General features: G+C 41.8%; 1 protein-coding gene across 1 annotated transcript in view; it reads left to right on the forward strand.

The window, feature by feature from the left end:
- The window catches only part of SLC12A4 (solute carrier family 12 member 4), a 62,210-nt gene that overhangs the window by 11,913 nt on the left and 27,120 nt on the right, over positions 1–23,177 (forward strand). The window contains exons 2-10 of the mRNA XM_081963333.1: positions 9,218–9,309; positions 12,427–12,558; positions 13,068–13,214; positions 14,452–14,506; positions 16,293–16,423; positions 18,101–18,342; positions 20,442–20,656; positions 22,178–22,342; positions 22,451–22,549. Coding sequence (XP_081819459.1) covers positions 9,218–9,309; positions 12,427–12,558; positions 13,068–13,214; positions 14,452–14,506; positions 16,293–16,423; positions 18,101–18,342; positions 20,442–20,656; positions 22,178–22,342; positions 22,451–22,549 — 1,278 coding nt within the window. The remainder of the gene's footprint in view (positions 1–9,217; positions 9,310–12,426; positions 12,559–13,067; positions 13,215–14,451; positions 14,507–16,292; positions 16,424–18,100; positions 18,343–20,441; positions 20,657–22,177; positions 22,343–22,450; positions 22,550–23,177) is intronic.

Here is a 23,177-nt window from a genome sequence, read left to right on the forward strand (position 1 = left end):
CTTGATCCAAGAATTCTTGGCATTTTTGTCTTTGGATTTTGACTGGGACATAACTCTAACCCAATTGGATGACTTTGCGTGAGTAAGATCCACAGCTTACGTTGGTGTTGGCATTTGGAAAAGAGAAGCAGAAATGAATCAAGTCCTTGTTCAATCTTGCTTATTTATTTTATATATTTTATTTAGTTTTTCAAACGTACGAGATAACAGGTATGTATAAACATGGACATGAACACAGGAAATGGGTGAGAATAAATGGGGACAGTAGAACAGGGACGGTAGGCATGCTGGTGCGCTTATGCACGCCCCCTTACAGACCTCTTAGGAATCCACGGTGGATAGTTTAAGGTTAAAGTTATGGGGGTTAGAGGATGTAACAATGGAGTTGGGTAGAGCATTCCAGGCATTGACCACTCTGTTGCTGAAGTCGTATTTTCTGCAGTGATTCAGATTACAGATCAGTAGAGTTGGAAGGGACCTTGTAGGTCATCCAACACCCTGCCCCCAAAGCAGGAGACCTTACACCATTTCGGACAGATGGCAGTCCTGTCTCTTTTTGAAAGCTTCCAGTGATGAAGCTCCACGGCTTCTGAAGGCAACTTCTGTTCCATGGGTTGATTGTTCTCACTGTCAGGAAATTCCTCCTTATTTCCAGGTTGAATCTCTCCTTGATCAGTTTCCATCCATTATTCCTTGTCTGGCCTTTAGGTGCCTTGGAAAATATCTTGACCTCTTCCTCTCTGTGGCAGCCCCTCAAATATTGGAAGACTGCTATCCTGTCTCCCCTGGTCCTTCTCTTCACTAGACTAGCCATGTCAAGTTCCTGCAATCATTCATCATATGTTTTAGCCTCCAATCCCCTCATCATCCTGGTTGCTCTTCTCTGCACTCTTTCTAGAGTCTCAACGTCTCTTTTATAGTGTGGTGACCAAAACTGGATGCAGTACTCTAGGTGGGGTCTTACTAAAGCTTTATAGAGTGGTATTAGTATCTCCCTGGATCTCATTGTATCCCTCTGTTAATGCAATTTAGGATTGTGTTGGCTTTTTTTGGCTGCTGTCGCATACTTGTCTTCACTGATTCACTTAACAACTGTGGGAAAAGGTCATAACATGGGGCAAAATTCACTTAACTGTCTCGCTTAGCAACAGAACCTTTGGGCTCCATTGTGGTCATGATTTGAGGACTATCTGTGTAGATTTGAGTTGCGCCAGCTGGTTAATTTTGCACCCAAACATTGCTCAAACAGAACAGGATGAATGCTTACACTCCCCTCCTAACGTGGCTGAACATGTTCCTTGCACACCGTATTTGCATCTTTGTAGGAAACGTGTTCAGCAAGAGTTATCATGGGACAGCATGCTCCCCTTCTTTTCCTGGATCCAAACTCCAAAGGATCAAAGTTCCACTTCATATTTACATTTGAAAAAGGGAATGGGAGCCAATTTGGTTTTGGGGGGGGGGCGGGTTGGTGCCCTGTTAATTCTTTAAGCGGGCTGACTTGTTGAGTCTTGCTGTGGCATATTTCAAATTGCTGTTTGTTCAAATAGGAGCCGAGACTGGTACCGTGTTTCCCTGAAAATAAGACAGGGTCTTATTTTCTTTGGCCCCCGAAATAAGCGCTTGGACTTATTTCCAGGGACGTCTTATTATTTTTGAGGTGAAGGAGGCTGCGAGCAGGGTCACCTCATGGCTGCTGCTGTGTTGCAATATTTTTGGGGAGGGCTTATTTTTTGGGGAGGGCTTATTTTAGCACATGCGCTCAAAGGCCCGATTGGGTATCTACCAAAATTGTCTGTGGAGATTCTGAGTCTTCCAAATCATGGTTGTCCCAAAGGTGTTTTTTCAAAAGGCAACTGGACTTACTTTGGGTGTTTTTTTTTTTTTTTTGGAAGATGTTTCACCTCTCATCCAGAACAGAAGAAGCTTCTTGGATGAGAAGTAAAATGTCTTCCAGGAGAAACAAAGTCCAGTTGCCTTTTGGAAAAAAAAACACCGTTGGGATATCTACCCAAAAGGGTGCTGGAACTAACTTTAATTATCCTCTCTAACACTGTCGATTAGTGGACGCGGTGGCTCAGTGGCTGAGCTTGTCAATCAGAAAGGTCGGCTGTTTGGTAGTTTGAATCCCTAATGCTGGGTAATGGAGTGAGCTCCCGTTACTTGTCCCAGCTGCTGCCAACCTAGCCGTCCGAAAGCACGTAAACAATCTAAGTAGAAAAATAGGAACCACCTTTGGTGGGAAGGTTTCAAAGGTGGTCCAAATGTTTCTTCTTGCATTTTTACATGCTTTCAAACTGCTAGGTTGGCAGAAGCTGGGACAAGGAACGGGGGCTCACTCCGTTATGCGGCGCTAGGGATTCGAACCTATGAACTGCCGACCTTCTGATCGACAAGCTCGGCATCTTAGCCACTGAGCCACCGTGTCCTTTATTAAGCAAACAAGAGTTCCTAAAGACAAAAGATGTTACACAGTTTGGGTAAAAAAAGCATCTGCAAGCAAACAACCAAGCTCAGAGAGCATCAAGGACTCCACCGTCCTAAAAATGATTTTAGTTTGCAAAGGGTGACGAAGATGCTGAACAAACAAGCAAAAAAGTAAAATACTTTGAAGCATCACAACTTCCTGCTTCTATTTTGCTCTTCTTTTTTCAGTAGCTTTCCCTTTCTCCTTTTCTGTCATCTGAGGGACACAATCGAACCTTGTAAATGATTGACAGACACCAGAACTCGCTGCCGTCATAGCTAATGGCTAGAGAATGAGAATTGGTGTCCGAAAATCTCTGGAGATAGTGTACTGGTTCCAAGTACCATATTGTGTTACTTTCGTGTTTACTTTTTGTCTGTGCTTGAACATTATGTAATTCTTAATTCTTTTTTTTTTTTTTTGGTTAGCCTTTATTCCACTTTTCTTCCAGGAACAAATACATAAGCATCCAACAAGCCACTCACACTAGAATAGAATAGAATAGATAGAATAGAATAGAATAGAATAGAATAGAATAGAATAGAATAGAATAGAATAGTTGGAAGGGACCTTGAGGGTCTTCTAGTCCAACCCCCTGCTTAGGCAGGAAACCCTACACCACTTCAGACAAATGGATATCCAACATCTTAACATCCAGTGTTGGAGCATTCACAACTTCTGGAGGCAAGTTGTTCCACTGATTAATTGTTCAAACTCAGGAAATGTCTCCTTAGTTCTAAGTTGCTTCTCTCCTTGATTTGTTTCCACCCATTGCTTCTTGTCCTGCCCTGAGAGGCTTTGGAGAATAGCTTGACTCCCTCTTCTTTGTGGCAGCCCTTGAGATATTAGAACACTGCTACCATGTCTCCCCTAGTCCTTCTTTTTATTAAATTAGACCTACCCAGTTCCTGCAACTGTTCTTCACATGTTTTAGCCTCCAGTACCCTAATCCTCTTTGTTGCACTCTATGGCATCTCTTCTCAAAATCTCTTCCTAACATTTCAGCAAAGATCTGATTGTATGAGGGGGAGGGGAAGGAGAATCTATTTCCCAGCTCCATTAGCTTGTTTCATGCTTGCTTGTTGAATTCCCATTTACTGATCAATACTGTGAAGCTGTAGCATCAGAGAGCAGAGTACATTTTTTCCAGGGGAAGTACCCAATTACATCTGTCTTCCTTGTTCTCGGCAACATGATGGTGTTGTACATATTGGCTTACAGCATGATTTCAAGGGCTGGGTGAATAAGAGAGAATGATGAGCCACATGTCAGAGAATAGAAAAGAATTCTTATTAACAGGTAAGGTTACTCCTTGGCATCCAATCATAATTTTGTCAGTCCCCTTGTATTTTAGGTGGAATTCTCTTGCTGGACGACCCGTGAAGTGAATAGACTGGACATCTCTTTTGTTGCCTTTCCATCTTTTAGGGATGTTTAATTTCATAAAGTTAGGCAGTAACAAAAAAAATGGATGTTGATGGTTGAGCTGTGAACCAGATCTAAAATCAGAACTAATTTTTAAAGCATTTTTGAGAAATAAGATGAACGCATAGAAGTTTTCAGCTGAATTAAAAATGCTGCTAACTTGCAAATGTCATATGTATTTTTCCTTCAAGACCCCAAAATCATAGAAAAGATATCTACTGTTAAACCATCAAAATATTTACAAGTAAGTAAAGGGTAAAAGTTCCTCTCACACATATGTGCTAGTCGTTCCCAACTCTAGGGGGCGGTACTCATATCTGTTTCAAAGCCGAAGAGCCGCTGTCCGAAGACGTCTCCGTGGTCATGTGGCCAGCATGACTAAATGCTGAAGGTGCACGGAACGCTGTTACCTTCCCACCAAAGGTGGTTCCTATTTTTCTACTTGCATATTTTACGTGCTTTCGAACTGCTAGGTTGGCAGAAGCTGAGACAAGTAATGGGAGCTCACTCTGTTATGTGGCACTAGGGATTCGAATCGCCGAACCGCTGACTTTTCTGCTTGACAATCTCAGCGTCTTAGCCACTGAGCCACCGTGTCTCTACTTTTACAAGTACTTTGTAAAGTACTTTTTACAAGTACTTTGTATTTACAAGTACTTTGGTACAAATTATGTGAAAACAACCCCGATGTTATGTAAAATAAAGCTAAAACATTTTTTGAACATGACTCTATGATGTAGTTCGCTGTGATACAGTTGCATAAAACCATGGTCAAACAAACCATAATTTTGAATGGCTCTGGTTGTACATATGTGTGAACCCGGTCTATAATTCCTTCCCCAACTTTTGTTTGGGAACAATTGGAGCTTTTTCAGACAACAGCTTACATACGATTTGTGTTTCTTTGCAGTTTGCAAGTAGGGTGGTGATTTGGCTGGAACCAGAGGGAAGAAAAGAGGAAGCCAGGATATTGAATGTGGGTGAGAGAGACTGTCTGAGGAAGGAAGATATATGTTAGAAGATTGCTTGTGACACATTATAATTGGTGGACATGTAAGCTGCCTCTTAGTTCATGGAAAAATTTAAGAATGTATTAATGTTCCATTGCAGTAATCCATTTTTGTGAAAAATGGTGTTGGAAGGAGCAGAGGATTTGGTCATGGGGTGTTAACTGCATTTTCGATTGTGAAGTTCGGGACAAAAGCCTAGAGCTGTTGAGAATTGATTGGCCTCTTCTGGAAACAAAACATCGATATGGCTAATGATAAAGTTCTTGACCTCATCTGACTTGGCAAACTTTGCTGTTGGAATCATTGGTCTAACTCCATTCCCAGAGTCCTGAATTGCATAAGGGACAGGGGCTCACCCGGTCATGCAGTAGTCAGGCTTCGAACCCTGCCAGCTGACAAATTTAGTGACTTTAACCACTAGCCATTGCTCCCCCAAGAGCTGCTGTACCTGAAATGTAAAAAGGGAGAAAGTGCCAGCTCTGGAGCGAGATGGGTTGGGATTTGAAATTTGGAGAATGAGAGATCCTGGGTGGTTGATGAGACAGATTGCAGGCTATGATTCCTCCTTTGAGGAGTTTGCATATCTAAAAGATGTCCAGTGTAGATTGAATAGCATAGCATAGCTTGGAATAGGAATAGGAATATGGAAATAAAATAGGAATAGGAATAGGAATAGGGAAATAGAATGGAATAGAATAGAATAGAATAGAATAGAATACGAAGAAGAGGAGGAGGAGGAGGAGGTGAAGAGACTAGACTAGACTAGACTGCACGAGAAGAGAAGAGAATATTCTAATAGAATAGAATAGAATTCTTTATTGGCCAAATGTGATTGGACACATAAAGAATTTGTCTTTGGTGCTTATGAGGGTACATAAAATGATAGTCAATCAATAAGCAATCAATAAGCAATCAAATCATATTAGGAAACAATCAATATAAATCATAAGGATACAAGCAACAAAGTTACAGTCATAAGTGGGAGGAGACGGGAGATAGGGACAATGAAAAGATTAATAGTAATGCAGCCTTAGTAAATAGTTTGACAGTGGTGAGGGAATTATTTGTTTAGCAGAGTGATGGCATTCAGGAAAAAAACTGTCCTTGTGTCTAGTTGTTCTGGTGTGCAGTGCCCTATAGCGTCGTTTTGAGGGTGGGAGTTGAAACAATTTACGTCCAGGATGCGAAGGGTCTGTAGATATTTTCACAGCCCTCTTTTTGACTTGTGCAGTATATTGCACGAGTCATACTGCAAAATCTGCATTGTCAGATTTTGAGCTTAAGGTTCCTCTCTGCTTCCAAGGCTTTCCAATTCTCCTGAGAATTGGAAGGTCTCCTCCAAGTGGATTTCTTGGACTTCACCAATAGAGTCGCAAAGTGAACCTGGCTAATTTTTTCTGTCCTTCTTCCAAACTCTCAGGTACATGTTAGAATTCTTTAAAAAGGCAAACAGTCAGACGAGTTTCTATTTCATTAGCCAAATGCTTTCCAGTTGGCAGTTAAATACTTCTGGTAATCTAATGGTTGTAAATCCTCTTTCTTTTTTTTTTCCAAACCGGAGTTGCAATTGTCAATAGCATTATGAGCAAATGAATTGTAGAGCAAAAAAGAAGACAATGAGCTTGGAATGAAATGAAAAACGGGGTACCACATTTTCCCTACTCTGCATTCTCCAGTTTGTTTGTTTATTTTTTATTTATTGTAATTTGCCAAACAGAAACAAAAAACAGGAATAATATAAAAATACAGTGACAGGGACGATAGGTCCATTAGTGCCCTTATACACGGCCCCTCTACGGACCTCTTGAGTACGAAGTGAGGTCCACGGAAGTCAATTTGTGACTGAAACTGTGAAAATGTGTGGCTGAGACAACTGAATCAGGGAAGGCATTCCAAACTTCGACAATTCGATTACAGAAATCATATTTTTTACAGTCAAGTTTAGAACTATTTACATTGAGTTTAAAGTGGTTGTTCTCAGAGACTACAACTTGGCCAGCTATTTACCATGGTGTTTAAGTTTTGGAAGGCACCTGGACAGTAGAAAATTGGATCAGGCTAATACAAGGCTTATGAGCTGGAACAATATGAGGAGCCCAGATTTCTCAGAACTTTAAATGAAGGTGATCTTAGCAAAAAAAAATGACACTGCCTTTGATGCTCTATTTTCACAGGAACAATAACAATTCTGCTAATGTTGCAGTGGCTACCTGCTGCTACTTTCACAATATTGTAGAGAATTAGATGGTTCCTCAGGGAAGTCTGGTCTTCTGCAGGAATGAAATTCTGAGAGCATTTCCAGGACTGGTGGGAGTGGAGGGCGGCATGAAGAACTGCTCAGAAAATAAATCAAGAGTTTCTGAAAATCCAATAGAGAAGAGGAGGAGGTAGTGGTGGTGGAGGAGGATAAAATTAAAGTTACAGTTAAAAATATAAGTTAAGGATAAAGAGAAAGAAAGAAAGAGAAAGTTAGAGAGAAAGAGTGAGTGAGAGAAAGAGAGAGAAACAGAAGGAGAAGGTAAAGATAAAGGTTCCCCTTGCACATATGTGCTAGTCCTTCCCGACTCTAGGGGGCAGTGCTCATCTCCCTTTCAAAGCCAAAGAGCCAGCGTTGTCCAGATGTCTCCGTGGTCATGTGGCCAGCATGACTAAATGCCGAAGACGCACAGAATGCTGTTACCTTCCCACCAAACGTGGTCCCTATTTTTCTACTTGCATTTTTACATGCTTTCAAACTGCTAAGTTGGCAGAAGCTGGGACAAGTAATGGGAGCTTACTCGTTATACGGTGCTAGGGATTCGAACCGCCAAACTGCTGATCTTTCTGATCGACAAGCTTAGCATCTTAGCCACCGCATCCCTCATAGTTAGGGGCAGTTATGAAGATCCTCAGTCATCCAGGTAGATTTGTCTGGAAGTTACAACAGTGGTTACCAGGATCAATTTGAAGGGGTGTATTCACACATGTTTAGCTCTAAAGGGCACATACAAACCACGGGCATCTAAGAGAATCCATATTGAGGTCATATCCAGCATATTATCATTGAGTCAGTTCCCTATGGCTGGCAGAAGCTGGGACAAGTAATGGGAGCTCACTCCGTTATGTGGCGCTAGGGATTCAAACCACCGAACTGCCGACCTTTCTGATTGACAAGCTCAGCGTCTCAGTCCCTGAGCTACCTCATCCCTAAAGATAGATAAAGTCAAATAAATAAATGTTTGCGAGCAACCAACAAGTTCAGAGAGCACCAAGAACTCCACAATTCCTGAAATTAAGCATTGTTATAGTTGAGGTTAATCTGCTTGATAATACCATAATTTTATAATGGCGTGGTTAACTATCTGAATCACCAATGTTTTTTTTTTAATTGATATGTTTCACTGGATAAAGGTTGATTTATTGCAAAGGCACCATATGTATTGAACGTACTGCTAGTAAGCTGGTTAGAGTTTTATGAGTGAAGAGACCTAGAAGCCTTTGTAATAAAGACATTTTCTAATCAACATCAAACAGAAAACCAGAAACGATTTGGGTTGTATAAAGGTAAATCCTTTTATGCCACTTTAGCTGGCTGACAAGCCATGATTTATACACAAGAAGAGAAGAAGCCACCAATAATCCCAAAGTGATCGGTGATTATCCAATTTACAGCAATGTAAAATGCAATGGAGGGATAGTTCCCTCCCTATTGTTCCTCAGAATTCTCCTGCACTTCCCTTCCAGGGATAATATTCACTTACTTTCTCTACCGGGTAACAAATGTGAGTGCGTGTGTCCACGCACGCACTCAGCCTTCTGCGTATGTGCTTTGATCGTGCGCATGGCTTGTACACATGTGCACGGCTTGAAAACGTGCCTAAATATGACGGCATAGAGCCGGGGAGGGGAGGGGAGGGGCCACTCGCAATTTCCACTACCGGTTTGGCGTACCGATTCTAACCGGCTGAATACCATCTCTGTCAACTCCCAGTGTTTTCATGGGGAGAGAAGGAGGGGGAGTGCATTTCATGCATACTGTCGGCTGGAGTCGGATCTCAGATTACTGCAACCGGTTTGGGAGGGGTGTGCACCTCATTGGGGAATGTGATTTATGACACAGAGTGAGGGGAGGGGAGGAACAGGGATAAAGTTCAGGATTAAATCAAACAAAGCATGGGCTTGACTGCGAACAGATCTTGCCTAATGATGCTCCTAATAAATGACTAGTTTTGTATTGAAAACTTGACTCGATACTTATGAATCAATTGGGGCATTTTTAGGAAATCTGACAACCTCCTTTCTAAAACGACGTCCACCCTTATTTCTCTTTCTACAGGACATGGCAACCATAAAGAGAGTTGCCCCTTCCTCAACAGCTTGGATCCAGGCAAAGGAGATTACTACGACCGAAACCTGGCCTTATTTGAGGTAACGATGCTTGAAATTTCATTTTTTTGGGGGGTCAATTTTTCAGCTTTCCAGAATGCTCATTTTGGCGCTTGTTCAACAAGTGGAGTTTTGAAGGACATCAAGGAGGTTCTGGCTCAATTCAAACTATAGGGCTTTTTCCCCCCTTATGCCTTCAGTTTGTAACCTAATCATACAAAGATGTTCAAAGACTCTCAGCATCCATAATAAATGTTTTTGTTCAGGAAAAGTTTGATCTAAAAGAAACAAATATTGATCTAAATTAGGAAGTATTTTGTAACTCATGTTCTTATCATTCATCATCTTCTTTTAAGGGCCCCATAATCCCTTGCGGGGTGGAGTCTTGGGCAACTGAATGGAGCTGAGTATTTACTGGCCAGATGCCCTTCCTGTCACCAATGCAGAGTTTTGTTTCCATCAAATATATTCTCATTGTGCCCAGAGAGAGAAACATCTGCCTCTACCTAGGATCGAATTCACAACCTCCAGATTGTGAGGCGAGAGCACTACCTCTAGGCCACCGCATCACTCTTGTGTTCTTATCATTACTTGGTAGTAATCATTACTATAATGTACTCTGTACATGACTACCTTTAAAGACTATGTGGAAACTTGTACAGTTGTTATTCAACTAGTTGTTGTTGTTTTTCTTCTGATGCAATTCTTTGAGCTTAGACAAGTCCCTGCAGTTCTGTTGCCAAGGTTTTTCAGAATTGTTTGCCATTGCCTATTTCCTGGAGCTGAGACAAAGTGATTGGCTCAAGGTCACCCAGCTCTAAGGCGAGACCAGAACTCATGGTTTTCTGGCAGCTACATATGAACAATTAATATTTTACATTGCAAAATGAGGAATGTTGACACTAAATCTGCAGTAGAATAAATGACCAAAGATAAGTGATTTTTTTTAAAATTTCCTTTTTAAAAAATTGACTCAACGGAAGGAATTAATTTACCACGGCAGTCATAAATGTATTGATTTGATTGTAATCCCTTCAATTCCTAGAAAAGTTTCAAAGTATACAATGTCATTTTAAAGGGATGCGGTGGTGTTATCTGTGAATCAATCAGCTTTAAGGTTGTATCTGTAAGTAATTTGTAGAAGAAGGTAAACTGTATCTCGGCTCTACACTTCCTTGGCAAGTTGAAGATGAATGGACTTCATCTCCCAGCAGGCTGGTGGATTCTGGGAGTTGACCTACAGCCATCTTCAAGTTGCCAAGGTTAAGCACCACTGCTCCAGTGCTTGTTATGGAACTTTGGTTCGCATCATAGTAGAGAATTGATGCCTGGATACCAGCTCAGAAAAGAGAAATTGGGTTATCCATGGGATGAGATGAGCATGTCTTACAATAACTCCTGGGACGATGGCTACTCACAGGTTTGGGATTTGACTCTTGATGTTATCTTGGCAGTGCAGTTCTAGCTGGCTGGGAGAGGAGGATGGGGAGATAGCTTAATATGGAAGGACAAGAAGCTCCTTGTTTATGGAAGCTGCTCTATTGGACAGGATCCATGACTCTAGGGCAGAATTCTGGGAGTTGAAGCCCACATATCTTAAAGTTGTCAAGGTCGAGAAACGCTGCTCTACTCACTTAAATGGACCAAAGATCTGAATCACGAGGAATGTTGGCAATAAATCTACAATAGAATGAATTAGAATAGAATAGAATATACCGTATTTTTCGCCCTATAAGACGCTCCGGAATATAAGACGCACCCAATTTTAAAGGAGGAAAATCTAGAAAAAAAAGATTCTGAACCAAATACTGTAGTAAAATATTTTATATCAACTGTATAAAGTTAACAGCAGTTTAAGAACAATTTTATGTCCCCCATTTTTAGATGACCTAGGTGGCTACATTCGGCGTATAAGACGCACCTAGATTTTCACCCTCTTTTTTGGAGTAAAAAAGTGCGTCTCATAGGGCAAAAAATACGGTAATATAATGGAATGGAATGGAATAGAATAGAATAGAATAGAAGAGTTGGAAGGGACCTTGGAGGTTTTCTAGTCCAGCCCCCTGCTTAGGCAAGAGACCCTACACCACAGACAAATGGTTATCCAATCACTTCTTTAAAACTTCCATTGTTGGAGCTTTCACAACTTCTGGAGGCAAGTTGTTCCACTGATTAATAGTTCTAACTTCCAGGAAATTTCTCCTTAGTTCTAAGTTGCTTCTCTTCTTGATTAGTTTCCACCCATTGCTTCTACCCTCAGGTGCTTTGGAGAATAGCTTGACTCCCTCTTCTTTGTGGCAGCCCCTGTAGAAATCCATGATTGATTTTTTTTTAATTTCCTAAAAAAATTGACTCAGTACAAGGAACTAGTTTACCATGGCTGTCACAGATACACCAATTTGGTTGTCATCCCTGCCTTTAAAAATAATCATTCATCCTAAGGATGCTTTCAGCAATATGTTATAATATTTTTTTTCTGAAGGTCCTGTTTTATTTTAGAGATTTGGTGGGGTAACGGATCACATTTAAAAATTGATCCCCATGCTGAGTATTGCACAGACGAGAAATAAAAACAAATGAAACTATTCATTGATATGAATGCATTTATAGAAATTAAAAAAAAAAACCTTGGATGAATGTTTTCCGTTGCTTTTCTGGCTGGCCAGTTAGGATGCTCGAAAACTGCCAAAATTTAGGATAATTCCCTCTCTCAAATTATATCTCTATTCTGTCTCATGGCCTTTTTTAAAGAAAAAGCAAAATGCTCAGCAGCCTGGCTATTTTGTGGGTTGCAACAAGATGGTCCATTTTGTGAACTCGTTTCCATAGAGATGGCTACAGAGAGATGCTGCCACTGGCCCATCAGCCTGCTTGCTTAATTAGCCTTTCCAGAAGTTGGCTTGGTGGCAACCAGGAATGTCCCTCTTCCTCTGGGAGGTCCATCCCCTTCGTCTGTTCGTTTTGGTTTCGCCCGTGTTGCTGGAAATTGCCAAGAAAGGATGCTGAAGTAGTGCCATGGGGGTAGGTTGCTTTTAGGCCTCCCTTCAGAGAGCACCACGCAAGAGTTGAAGCACCCAGGCGAAGCATTTCCGGGGCCAAAATGCTAAAACTCTACTGCACCCGTTGACCAATGTATTCTTGCACGTTTCCCTTTTGTAGGAAGAACTGGATATTCGTCCGAAGGTGTCCTCTTTATTGGGCAAATTGGTCAGCTACACAAATCTCACTCAGGGAGCCAAGGAACATGAAGAAGCCGAAAATGCCGAAGGCTCGAGAAGTAAAGTTTCAAAAGTATGTAGCTTTCTTCAGTTTCGGGGTTCAATTTTTCTTTGTGAGGATTCAACTTTGCAAGGCCCAGCCAATCGGGTCCCCAACACCCAATCCGTGGACCGACACTGGGCCACGGCATGCCAGAAACCGTGCCCCACAAACAAGTGAAGTCCCATACGCGGGATGTAGGCAGCACGCGAAACCACGCCCTCCCCCTCTGATCCATGAAAAGTCCCCTCTCCATGGAACCGTTCCCTGGTGCCCAAAAGGTTGGGGACCTTTGATTTAGATGGGCAAAAAGACAGCCTCTGATGGAAGCTCATAAATCGTAATCAATCCCTTGGCTAAATCTCCATGTGCTTACAGGTGACTTTTAGAAGAAAAGGGCAGGCTTTGGGTGTAGATGATTAATTTTTTGTCACAGGAGATGACTGCCCGGCCAAGAGGCATCCCTGAAGAGAGTGGAACGGTGCTTGGACTACAGAATCCATCGTGCAACTTTGTTGAGATGATTTCTTCTTTTGTTTCAGTCTCCCAGTATGGGTACCCTGATGGGCGTCTACCTGCCATGCATGCAAAATATCTTTGGCGTCATCCTTTTCCTTCGGCTGACATGGATAGTGGGGACAGCAGGTGTCTTCCAGGCCTTCATCATTGTCTTAATCTGCTGCTGTTGTGTGAGTATATGGCCTAGGGCAGGGATGGCGATCCTTTTTGGCACTGAGTACCCAAACTGGAATGTGCTTGCATGCACGTCATGTGTGTGTACCAGAAACCCAAGGACTATCTGGCCAGCATGTGCATGCCTGTTTTGGGGCTGGTTTTGGCCATTTTCTGGGCCATTTTCAGAATGTTTTCCAGGCCAAAAACAGCCTTAAAAAACAGCCTGAGGAGAGTCCTAAAAATGGCCTAAAAACGCCCTGAAAAACACCCTGAAAATGTCCTGGAAAATGTCCTGAAAAACAGCCTGAAAATGGCCTGAAAAATGCCCTGGTTTTGGGGCGTTTTGGGGCGATTTTCAGGCTGTTTTCCCAAGACCAGCTGGCTGGCACACATATGTGTGCTAGAAAGCAGAATAGCAGCTGGCGACACTGTACATGCCCACAGAGAGGGCTCTGCGTGCCACCTGTGCCATAGGTTCACCATCATGGGCCTAGGGACAAACATCCTTTAGATGCCACCGACTTTCTTGTCTTCCAACTCTTCCGTGACTTTTTATCCAGAACCTTCCCGATGGACATATCTCAATGTCCAAATGTATGACTGGACAGCTTCCAGCTTGGTGGATTTCTTCCCTGTATTTTCCTTTTTCTTTCTTTTTTTTACTGAAAACCCCAAGGCTTGTGAGATGGAAACCAGGACTCAACACATTGGTTGGCTAAATATGTACTTTGAATCAAGGAATTCTGGATCTAAAGACTGAATCTGATGTTCCATTGGCACATTCTTCTACTTCTGTGCTTTTTCCGTTCCATTAAAACAGGCCCATTTGATGCAAGTGAAGGGAAACATTAAAGGAGAATATTTTTGCTTACGCTTCAACTGTGAGGTCCTTGGTTGTCTCTAAGCTTGGTTGTTTTGTTGGAGATGTTTCATTACACAAACTAAGTAACCTCATCAGTGGAGGAAACATCTGTTAACCCCTAAAATTGCTAGAATTCCCTGTAATAATGAAAAAGACATGTGTTTTCATCCCTACCGAATTTGGACTTGTTCTGTTCAATTTCCAGAAATTTATCCTTCTGTTGGATGGACAGTACAGAATCCCAAACCCCTTATATGATAACATTCTTTTGGGTTGGAAAGACAAATAACTAAAAGATTCCGTTACGTCCCTTTGCAAACATGTGGTGTATTTAAATTTGATGATTCTTGCATTGCTATATATTTAAACTGTGTTATTGTCATTCACAGACCATGCTGACAGCTATATCAATGAGCGCAATTGCAACCAATGGTGTAGTTCCAGGTACATTGTGATTGATTTGTCATGATTATAATTTTGAAGCTCAGTCCCAGTGGGGAGAAAAGATGAATGAATGACTTGCTGTCAAGCTGATATCAACGACCTAGATAGATTTTCCCCAGAACAGAGATGTGTTGGCGCAGTGGTTAGAATGTAGTATTGCAGGCTAACTCTGCCCACTTTCAGAAGTTCGATCCTGACCGGTTCAAGGTTGACTCAGCCTTCCATCCTTCCAAGGTTGGGAAAATGAGGACCCAGATTGTTGGGGGTAAATAGGCTGACTTTGTAAACCGCTTAGAGAGAGCTTGAAAAGCACTGTGAAGCGGTATATAAGTCTTATTGCTATTGCCAACCTGTTCCTTTAGGTATTTCATCAGGTATACCCACCACTGCTCTGATTTCATCCACTCTGCTTCTGTTCTTCCTTTTCTTTCCTTGCTGTCCACTTTTCCCAGCATTATACGAAGCAGGCTTTCACAGACAGTCTGTTGTAGTAGCCTGTTAACATCCTGACATTTAGTTTTCCAGAAAAAATTCTGCTTCTCTTAGCTGTGAAAGTCTTTATTTTTTTATTTTTTTTAATGTATATTTCTATCTCGTCTTTATTATTTTTACAAATAACTCAAGGTGGCAAACTTACCCAACACACTTCCCTCCTTTTGTTTTTCCCACAACAACGACCCTATTGAGGTGGGTTGGGTTGAGAGAGAGGACTGGCCCAAAATCATTCAGCTGGCTTTCATGGGTGGCGGGACTAGAACTCCCCATCTCCTGGTGATTGGCCCAAAGTCAACTAACTGGCTTTCACAGCTAAGGTGGGACTAGAACTCCCCATCTTCTGGTGAGTGGTCGAAAGTCACCCAACCGGCTTTCACGGCTAAGCTGGGACTAGAACTCCCCATCTCCTGGTGATTGGCCCAAAGTCAACCAACTGGCTTTCACAGCTAAGGTGGGATTAGAACTCCCCATCTTCTGATGAGTGGTCCAAAGTCACCCAACCGGCTTTCACAGCTAAGGTAGGACTAGAACTCCCCATCTCCTGGTAATTGGCCCAAAGTCAACTAACTGGCTTTCACAGCTAAGGTGGGACTAGAACTCCCCATCTTCTGGTGAGTGGTCCAAAGTCACCCAACCGGCTTTCACGACTAAGCTGGGACTAGAACTCCCCATCTCCTGGTGATTGGCCCAAAGTCACCCAACCGGCTTTCACAGCTAAGGTGGGACTAGAACTCCCCATCTTCTGGTGAGTGGTCCAAAGTCACCCAACCGGCTTTCACGACTAAGCTGGGACTAGAACTCCCCATCTCCTGGTGATTGGCCCAAAGTCACCCAACCGGCTTTCACAGCTAAGGTGGGACTAGAACTCCCCATCTTCTGGTGAGTGGTCCAAAGTCACCCAACCGGCTTTCACGACTAAGCTGGGACTAGAACTCCCCATCTTCTGGTGAGTGGTCCAAAGTCACCCAACCGGCTTTCACGGCTAAGCTAGGACTAGAACTCCCCATCTCCTGGTGATTGGCCCAAAGTCAACTAACTGGCTTTCACAGCTAAGGTGGAACTAGAACTCCCCATCTTCTGGTGAGTGGTCCAAAGTCACCCAACCGGCTTTCACAGCTAAGGTAGGACTAGAACTTCCCATTTCCTGGTGATTGGCCCAAAGTCACCCAACCGGCTTTCACAGCTAAGGTGGGACTAGAACTCCCCATCTCCTGGTGAGCATCGTCATGTTGGATATTTGTTTAATTTATTTGCTTAAAAAAACCTTTTCACTTTTATTTTTGTGTGGTAGCTGGTGGTTCCTACTTCATGATCTCCAGATCACTGGGTCCTGAATTTGGAGGTGCAGTGGGACTGTGTTTCTACTTGGGAACAACATTCGCAGGTGCCATGTACATCCTGGGTGCCATTGAGATCCTACTGGTAAGTAGTCAACAGATATATTGCCAGAGAAGTCACAGTGTATCAGAATTACCAATGAACATGTAGAGAGATTCGTTGAGATTGTTCCATTATTGCTTCTGCTAATTGAAGCATCTATTTTCTTAAAACTTCAAAGCGTTATCTGGCTTGACATGCTGCTCTTGGCGGTGTTCAGATAGCAAGGATAGGCCACTCATAATTCTTTACTTTTTATTAAGATTCCATCTCCCATCATATTTTACTCCCCGCCATGCTAGATGGGACTGACTGAAGCTGGTACCTCAAAGATCTGGAGAAGAATGCTGTCGTTTGCCCTTCTCTGTTTTACGGATATTATGCATTAAAATGTTAGGATTGCACAGAATGGAATAACATTTCTGGGTGTTACTGCCTGAGATAGACTTTGGGCTGATCATTTTAAAGAGTAGATGTCTTTTAGATTTTTGCAGTGTAGATCTGAGGCCAGCGAGGAGAAGCAGGAAGCAGATATTTGCCTTCTTGCTTTGATCATAGGATTTAGTGGCAGTAAAACGAATATCCCTTAAAACGTAGAAATCCATGGCTTGGAGTGCAAGTTTTGTCCTCCACCAGAATTGAAGAACCTCTTGCAATAATTTCCTTCCTACTTTCTTTATATCATATCTATTATATTATATATCTCTCTCTCTATATATATAAATGTCTGTGTGTGTATGTGTTCCAGCATAACTCTGGAATGCCTTGAGCAATTTCAACCAAACTTGGTACACAGATGACTTACCCTCTGGAGAAAAATACTGTGGGGGTAGGACACCTCTAATATTTCTCGGGGTTTGTGTTCTGTTAAGATACAGCCTGTTGTGCCTTAAAATGGCTTCTACCGTACTGCTGTAAAATGGCTTCTACTCATAGCACAGTGGAGTTGCCATGGGTAATGTCTTCACAGTACTCCACAAGGGGCCTCCCTCTGGTAAGGGGGAAAATCTAACATTAGAAATTACGTTTGCTTTGGACATTCCCCCCCCCCTATAAATAAATACCCGGGCAACGCCAGGTTATCAACTAGTTTTAAAATAAGTTGTCGTTTCTTGTCTCTTAATGTCTCACACTTAGAAAAATATAGGTACATTGTAGGTGTTGGTGATGGCGATGATATGTCATTTACGTTTATTGAGAAGTAAGACCCTCTGAACTGAATGGGACATAATCCTAGTTCAGGTACCATGGGATTATAATCCATGTTTAAGAAGTAAGAATGGAATTCTACAATATATCTTCTCCTTTTTAAGGTCTATTGGTTGTGCAAAGGCATCTCCACTGCAGGGTTCCTTTAGCAGGACAGTGTTTCTCAACCACAGCAGTTTTAAAGATCTGTGGACTTCAGATCCCAGAACTCTTCAACTGGCTGGGGAATTCTAGGAGTTGAAGTCTGCACACATTAAATTTAGTGAGGTTGAGGAGCACTGTGTTAGGATGACCGTTCTCAGGTTTCCCGGGTCCATCATGGTTCAGAAGTCATCTTGGTTGAAATTCTGGAAGCTTCCATCTCAAATCGTCTAGTGGCTGGCCTAATTGGAGGGGAAGGGCCATGGTGTCTGACTTACTTCTGGATGTTGTGTACCTCTTGACTTCCCAATGTGTGCCTTGCACAACTTGTTTTTGTTGCCAACACTAAAGTCATGTTCTTACTCTTTTCAGACATATATTGCTCCCCAGGCTGCCATTTTCCATTCAACTGGGGCCCATGATACTTCCAGTGCCACACTGAATAACATGCGAGTCTATGGGACCTTATTTCTCAGCTTCATGGCTCTTGTGGTCTTTGTGGGTGTAAAATATGTGAACAAGTTTGCTTCACTCTTTTTGGCTTGTGTCATCATTTCCATCTTATCCATCTATGCTGGCTCGATTAAATCCATCTTCAGTCCACCTTTTTTCCCGTAAGTAGAAGTACTTGGGGAGGTCAACTTGTAAATGCCAGTTGTGGGGTAAAATCTCTAGCCAGCTTGGAGGAAGGTGTTAAGAGGCAGGGTGAGCTTAGAGTCCTTGCACTGCAGAAAGAGACACACACCTGAACAATTAGAATCCTTGACATTCTATCTGACAACTTTCCGACAAAAGTTGCGAACAATTGTAGCGATTCACTTAACAACTGTGACAAGAAAGGTCATTAAATTGGGCAAAATTCACTTAAGAACTGGACATTTTGGGCTCAACTGCAGTCATAAGTCGAGGACTACTTGTAATGGCAGAAGCTCCTAACAATGAACCTATCAATGGAATTCCTACTAAATGTATTAATTATTTTGGAGTCATTTAAAGGCTTTGCTTTTGTCATTAGTGGCCCTGTGGTGGTTTTTTTTATTTTTAGAAAACCAAGATGTCACTGGACTTCGTTTTTCTTGCACTAAATTAATACAGAATTACTTCTAGGATACCACCTTGTGAAATTTATTAAAGTAAAAACAACAAAGTTTCTGAATCTTTGAAACTTACCAGATTATTAAGGCATCTGCTTAGAAACTGTTTCTGGGCAAAATGTACAAGCAGTAAGGTTCAAAAGGAATCTTCCATGATTTGTGCATTCTATTTATTTATTTACAGTGGCATTTATACACTATAAATAAATATACAGATAATGTGCGTGGTAATAATATAGTCAAGTAATGTTAACACAAAAGGGAAGGACATAGAAAAAGTCCAACATTTGCATTTTTTTCTCTTTGTTTTGTTTGTTTAAGTTCTCACATATGCAAATGTTCAGTGTTGTTTTATGCTTTGGTATAAGAATGCAGAAGGGGACGCGTTGGCTCAGTGGCTAAGACACTGAGCTTGTCGATCAGAAAGGTCAGCGGTTCGAAGCACTAGTGACGTATAATGGAGTGAGCTCCTGTTACTTGTCCCAGCTTCTGCCAACCTAGCAGTTCGAAAGCATGTTAAAAATGCAAGTAGAAAAATAGGAACCACCTTTGGTGGGAAGGTAACAGCATTCCGTGTGCCTTTGGTGTTTAATCATGCCGGCCACATGACCACGGAGATGTCTTCGGACAGCGCTGGCTCTTCGGCTTTGAAACGGAGATGAGCTCCGCCCGCTAGAGTCAGGAACGACTTTCACATATGTGTAATGGGAACCTTTACCTTATAAGAATACAAAGTACAGTCTACCATCTGTTTAATCTTTATATTTCCTCCTCTGTGTCTTAATATATATATATATATTTATATCTCCAATTGAATAACTTTTCAGATGGGTTGGAATAGAAAAAAATGTTTGAATTCCTAAACCAAAATTGGAACTTTAATTGAAAAGAATGCAACTTGTAAAAACAAAAAAGGTTAGAAGGTGTTTTTTCCCCCAATCCCTCATTGCTAATATTAGAACTTGGAATTTTCCTCTGAAAACTGATGAAGGGGATAAATTTAGCTAAGAGCTAAGCGAAAAGTTTCTTTTTGTATATCAGCAAATGTTGCTGTTTTCACTCTCGGTTTTACACGCCTGGCTGCTTATTTTGAGAAGTCAGATGCTGGATTAGTCTTATTCCTGCTCCCTTCGTGGTGTTTAGCGGACGAGGTGGCTCAGTGGTTAAAACGCTGAGCATGTTGATCAGAAAGGTTGGCAGTTCGGTGGTTTGAATCCCTAGCAGTTCAAAAGCACATAAAAATGCAAGTAGAAAAATAGGATCACCTTTGGTGGGGAGGTAGCAGTGCTCCGTGCACCTTCGGCATTTAGTCACGCCAGCCACATGACCACATACACGTCTTCGGACAGTGCTGGCTCTTTGGCTTTGAAACGGAGATGAGCACTGCCCCCTAGAGTCGGGAATGACTAGCACATATGTGCGAGGGGAACCGATATCTTTACTTCATGATGTTTATCAAAAGGAGGCCTAATAAGATTAGAAACAAAGATATATCCTTGCATATTTTTAATGAACCGTTTTTGGCAGCTTTTTGAGAAATGTTGGGGTCTACTTTCCTTTGAGTAGAAATGTGTAAACTTTCACGTGATCGAAACGTTGATGTCCTTTTCCCCCCCTAGGGTGTGCATGCTGGGCAATCGGACTCTGTCAAGGGACCAGTTTGATATATGTGCCAAAACGACAGTGATCAACAATATGACGGTTCTCACCAAGCTCACCAACCTCTTTTGCCCGGGTTATAACACAACCTCCAGCCACTGCGATGAATATTTTCATTTAAATAACGTGACCGAGATTGTTGGTATCCCAGGAGCGGCAAGTGGAATTTTGAAAGGTAATCTTAACACCATGGCATAACTTGGGGATGAAAGGAAGTAAGAGCAGTGATGAACACATCAAGGTTGGCATATCACCAATTCCATATTCAGGATCTTTATGGAAGACCTGTTGCAGCTGTATGGAGGGAAAATTGAGTCTGTAACCTTAGAGAGGTCCTGTTGGTGTACACCACTGTTTTTCAATCTTGGCAACTTTAAGATGTTTGGACTTCAGCTCCCAGAATTCCTCAGCCAACATAGCTGGTTGGGAAATTCTGGGAGCTGGAGTCCACACATCTTAAGGTTGAGAAACACTGATTACATCCCATTGAACTAAATAGGACAGGAGATGGGAAGGATCTGTTTTCCTAATTATATCCATAGAACCAAATTCATTGGAGAAGGCAACGATGCTAGGAAGGATTAGTAGAATAAGAAGGGGCAACCAAAGAACACACCGGCCTTATAACATCAAAACTGATACAAAGATGTATACCCAACAATTGAAAGAAGCTGTGCTTGACAGGGTAGCATGGAGAGCCCTTGTCTATAAAGTACCCAATTGTTGGACACAACTGAATGCTTAAAACAGCCACCTCAATACAGAAACATTCTCTTTATCCATTGTTCAAGGACGGTGTGATTTCTGGGCTGAAGGTCTCACATCCTACATCTGGCATCTCCCTCTAGGGCTAAGAAAATCTCCAAACCTTGTAAAATGATTGTAAGTCAGTTAAAGGTTGAGCCATTTCATGGCTTTTGAGATGTTTTGGGTTTCAATTCTTTAGCTCCAGGTCATTGGCCTTGTTGGTCCACAACAACACGAAAGTTCCAAGTTGCCTACTTATGGTCTAAACAATAGGGAGCTTTAAAGATAATGAAGTGTTGTGTCTTGCATAATACAAGAAATGATATAATCTCAGATTCAATACAATGAAGGAGGAAGAGGAGGAGGCGAGGAAGACGTGGAAATGATATACTTTTCTGGCTTTGTGCAACAATGAAATGTGGGAATACCAAACTCACAAAAAAGACGATATAGTGGCTGTGATTGTACAGTTGAAGATCATCCCTTGTACATATATCAAGGGTCTCCAAACTTAGAGACTTTAAGCCTTTTGGACTTCAACACCCAGAAGTCACCAGCATGAACTCCATAAATGAAGATCATGTCTTAAAGTTGCCAAGTTTGAAGATCCATAATTTATACATAGTGGGAGGAACTTCCTGTCTGATGTCTTCATCAGATCCCTGACATATACATAATGGGAGGAACTTCCTGTTGTTATGACAGCTATTTTGATTGTCTTATCTCCCATTGTGACTTGTCAGATTTTTAATGGTTTTAAGTATGGAATCTACCAGAGTTGTTAGCTATTCTGCTTGGTAAAGAATTTTCTCATTTCTGGACCGCCAAGGAGACCAACTAAGTTTAGCCCCTATGTATAAACTTTGCTTGGTGCAAAGTAAACCTAGCGAGCTGGTTTTTGTTTTTCGTTTTCATTTATTCCTGATGAGTCTTGTTTCTACCACCCCAGATAATGTGTGGGGTAATTACTTGGAGAAAGGCGAGATCCTGGAAAAGGCGAGCTGTCCTTCTGCTGACGTAGCTGGAAATAAGAACAACCTCCACTTGTATGTGTACGCGGACATAGCGACTTCCTTCACTGTCCTCGTTGGGATCTTCTTCCCCTCTGTGACCGGTGAGGAGATACAGAGGCTGAAGTCTCTGGCTGTATTTTGGTGTGTTGTGGGGTGAGGGTTTTTTTTGGAAGTATCAGTCCTATCTGTCTTTCTGTTTTCCTTTTAAGGCATCATGGCCGGCTCCAACCGATCAGGTGACCTCAAGGATGCTCAAAGATCTATTCCAGTGGGAACCATTCTGGCTATCGCCACCACATCTCTTGTCTGTATCCTTTAAACATAGGAATGTATTTGCTATGGTTTTAGTACTTCAAAAGCTTCGTTTTTAGGGTCAGACTATTCTCTCTGACCAATAATATTTGCCCTGACTCTATGAATCTTGGAAAGGAAAGAGAACGTTAGAATAGCAATGAAAGTTCCTTTGAAATAAACATAGGAAGGTATTCCTGCTGGTTATAGGTATGCTTTTCATTTACCTGTTCTTGTACCTCCAAGGTATTTGTATCCTTACGATTTATATTGATATTGATTGTTTCCTGATTGCTTATTTGTACCCTATGACTATCATTAAGTGTTGTACCTTAGGATTCTTGACGAATGCATCTTGTCTTTCTATTCTACATTCTATTCTGTATTCTATTCTATTTCTTGCCCCTCTCAAAGATATAAAAACAGACGTGTTCAGCACTCATCAGGGTTATTCCACTTATTTTTCACTTTCTCAACTTCTTCCTTCCGTACAAAACACATGAACAGGTGTGAAAACAAGAAGAATGGCAGCCTGTTAGAAATTATCAAGATGACTTTTGTGCTGTCTTGAGCATTGCTATTTTACTTTGCAAATTGTACTGGCAGAGTCTGACTATTTTTGTGACTTAGCTGACAATAAGAGGA

The sequence above is a fragment of the Natrix helvetica genome (genome assembly GCF_964273705.1).
Source record: "Natrix helvetica genome assembly, chromosome: 10".
NCBI classification, from domain to species: domain Eukaryota; kingdom Metazoa; phylum Chordata; class Lepidosauria; order Squamata; family Natricidae; genus Natrix; species Natrix helvetica.